Source organism: Peromyscus eremicus, chromosome 20 (assembly GCF_949786415.1).
Source record: "Peromyscus eremicus chromosome 20, PerEre_H2_v1, whole genome shotgun sequence".
NCBI classification, from domain to species: Eukaryota; Metazoa; Chordata; class Mammalia; order Rodentia; family Cricetidae; genus Peromyscus; species Peromyscus eremicus.
Genome location: NC_081436.1, coordinates 1,101,987 through 1,105,460, shown reverse-complemented (window position 1 = coordinate 1,105,460; position 3,474 = coordinate 1,101,987). Strand labels below are relative to the sequence as shown.

The window sequence follows — 3,474 nt, the reverse complement described above, 5'->3', positions numbered from 1 at the left end:
TGCTGGGATAAAAGCTATGTGTTACCAGCTCCATCCCCAGCAAGACCCACTTTTAATCTAGATCTTTTTTTTTTCTCCCCTGGAGCCAAGGACTGAACCCAGGGCCTTGTGCTTGCTAGGCAAACACTCTACCACGGAGCTAAATCCCCAACCCCTAATCTAGATCTTTTGAGGCAGAAAGATCCACTTTTAATCTAGGCCACACCTTCTGGTAGCGGCCTCTATACAGGACATGGAACAAGGAAGGTCTCAATCTGCCTGGTTGCTCTCTGTCAAGTCCATTCCTTCACTGGCATTAGAGTCTACTCCTTAGGGATTTTGGTGTATACTGAAGACCATGCAGCCTCATGGACTGAACAACTACTGCATTCTTGGGATTTTCTGTTGGTAGACACCCATTGTTGGGCTACAGACTAGCTGGACCACAGCCTGTAAGCCATTCTAATAAATCCCATATATGTCATATTTTTCTCTGTAAGTTCTGTTCGTCTAGCGAACCCTGACTAATACACTAATAAAATACTTTCTTCTTCTTTTTCTATATCCTGGCGTGATCGGACACTGGACGACCTGGAATTGAACTTGGGTCCTCTGGAACATCAGTCAGTGCTCTTAACCACTGAGCCATCTCTCTCCTCTCTATAAAATATTTTCTAAACAAAAAGAAAACAAACAAACAAACCTAGGCTGAGCATGTAGCCCAGTTATTAGAATGTTTACCTACCATGCACAAGGCCCTGGGTTTAGGCCCCAGCACTATATAAAACCAGGCATGCTGGCATATATCTGTAATCCCAGCCCTGAGTGGACATAGGAAGGTCAGGAAGATGTCAGTCTAGCTACATAGTGAGTTTGAGGTCTGGGCTACATGGGACCATAAACTAGTTTTTTGTTGTTGTTGTTGTTGTTTCTTTTTTGTTGTTGAAAATTAAGCCAGGCAGTGGTGATGCATGCCTCTAATTCCACCATTCAGGAGGCAGAGGCAGGTGAATCTCTGAATCTGGTCTATAGAACAAGTTCCAAGAGCCAGGGCTACACAGAGAAACCCTGTCTCAAAAACCAAACAAAAAGTGTGGTGATGGAGAGATGGCTGTGTGGTTAAGAGCACAGGCTGGGGGGGGGGGGGGCGAGCACAGGCTGCTCTTCCAAAGGGTCTAAATTTCATTCCCAGAGACTCACAATGGTCTGTAACTCCAGTGTCAGGGGAGCCCATGCCCTCTTCTGGCCACCAGCGGAACTGCATGCACATGGTACACACACACACACACACACACACACACACACACACACACACACACACACACGAAGACCCAACACCTGTACACATTAAATTTATATACATATAATTTTTAAAGTTTCTGATTCAGTAGATCAAGAGCAGAATTCCAAATTGTTCCCTTAAAGTTGATGAGCAGCCAAAGACTGAAGACCTCTGTAGCAGTCTGGGCATGGTGGCATACTCCTTTAATCCCAGCCTCGGGCGGCAGAGACAGGTAAATCTCTGTGTGTTCAAGTCTAGCCTGGTATACACATTGAGTTCAGGCCAGCCATGAATACATACTGAGACCCTGTCTTGAAGAAAACCTCTGTAGCAAATGAAAATATATGCTATTGTTGGGCGGTAGTGGGACACACCTATGATCCCAGCACTGAGGAGGCAGAGAGGCAGGCAAATCCCTGAATCTGAAGCCAGCCTGGTGGTACGTAGCAAGTTCCAAGACAGTCAGGGCTACATAGAGAAACCATGTCTCAAAATAAAAGATGAGTGTAGTGTCCTCCTTACTTGTGTGCTGGCTCCTTCCTAAAATGGCACCAAGCTGGGGATGTAACTCAGTTGGTAAAGCGCCTGCCCAGCTGGCACAGGCTGAACTGAAACCCATAAGCAGGGCATGGGGGCTCGAGCTTGTGATCCTAGCACTCCAAAGGTAGAAACAGGAGGATCGGTACATCAAGGTGATCTTTGACTACATAGCGAAGCCTGGGTGGTGTGAGACTCCCAGAGGAAGAAAAAAAAAAGCGACACACTTCAAAGGATGTGACCAAGAGCAACAAAAGCTGCCCAAGGTCCTGAGCCCAGTCAAGGTAATGGCACAGGTGAGCAGAGGCTGGGAGAGTAGCTTTTATTTGGACTTAGAGCCATGAGATAACATTTTGATCTAAGGTTCGAAAAGAGCTCATCAAATAAGGGGACCCTACTTCCCAGCAGCTTAGCAGTTACTGCGATCAAAAAGAGGCCTGCCGGGAACACAGTCGCCACTGAATCACCCTAACGTGCCATCACTACAAAAGTACAGGTCTTTGATCATAAATTTTCACAGACCCTAGTCACCAGCATTACAAAAGAAAATGAAAAAGATCGCATGGTGCAGATTTTAAAACTGTCTTCACCACTGAGCCCAGAAGTCTCACCATCTTCGAAAGACATTTCCCCTGCTGACCTCATCAACTATGACCATATCAAGCAGGGAGAAGGGCAGCGTTTGCTTGCCCGTGGCAATCTTCTTCCCATTCTCCCTAGACAGCCAGGGCTAAAGAGCAGGGGAGGCACAGGCGGAGTGGGAGCAGAGGGCTAAGCGCCCCCAGGTGACAGCTGGAGCTTGATGGGAGGGCGGAGCTGGTGAGACTTGAGGGGAGGCGGGTCGGGCCCTGCGTTCAGTCAGAGTCACTGCTGGAGGAGGAAGAGGAAGAATGCTGCAAGGGGAAAGGACATAGCATCAGATCCAACCGAACTTCGATCACTCCGAGGGCCAATCTTGATGCCCCACCCTTCCACCCCAAGTATCTGGTTTGGGCAGGAGTCTTATCCCCTCCTGCTTCATAACCAACAAAATCAAGGGTTTCCTTCAGCAGTGAGCATACAGGAATGGATTAAATTGTCCTCAACCACTGCACAGACCTGAACATGTTTTCTTCAGATCGAGTTTCTCACTATCCACACCTAGGCAAGGCCAGGAATATGGAATACATAAACACAGCTTTGGAAAACAGCTGCTGCTGTATAAATCCCTGCACCTCAGGGCCCCTGTGTGGGTGATGCCATACCTCTAAACCCACCAGGGGAAAAGTGGGAAAGTGGGAGATGCAGATGGCGGAGAAATCCCATCCAAGGATCCATACAGACACACCTCCATCAACTACCACTAAAAACACTTTTACACTCTCCAGGGTTCTCTCCTTCATTCAGTCTCTCCTTTTCCTTCTTTACTCCTCACATTTCTACCAAAGACCTAGAGTCAGGAACTGGAGCCCAAATCCACAACATTGGGCATAAAAATCTAACTGAAGCTTGGAGACCTAGGTCCTCAAGGAAACTCCCACCCTCCCTAATAATAATTAGCATTCCTGTGGAAGGAAGATTAAAAATCCCCTTTTACCCCAGGCTTTGCTGGAGGCTGAGTCACAGAAGGAACTCCTAGGTAACTAACAACATCCTGGGAATGCTGAAGGAGATAAAGGAAACCCTGGGACTAAGGC

General features: G+C 47.5%; 1 protein-coding gene across 3 annotated transcripts in view; it reads right to left on the bottom strand.

Annotated features, from left to right (window-relative positions):
* Positions 1-2,106: 2,106 nt before the first annotated feature.
* Prr13 (proline rich 13) overlaps positions 2,107-3,474 on the bottom strand; it is a 3,660-nt gene continuing 2,292 nt past the window's right edge. For all 3 annotated transcript variants that reach the window (XM_059247306.1, XM_059247307.1, XM_059247305.1), the window contains exon 4: positions 2,107-2,691. In XM_059247306.1, the coding sequence (XP_059103289.1) occupies positions 2,653-2,691 (39 nt within the window). In that variant the 3' untranslated portion in view covers positions 2,107-2,652. The remainder of the gene's footprint in view (positions 2,692-3,474) is intronic.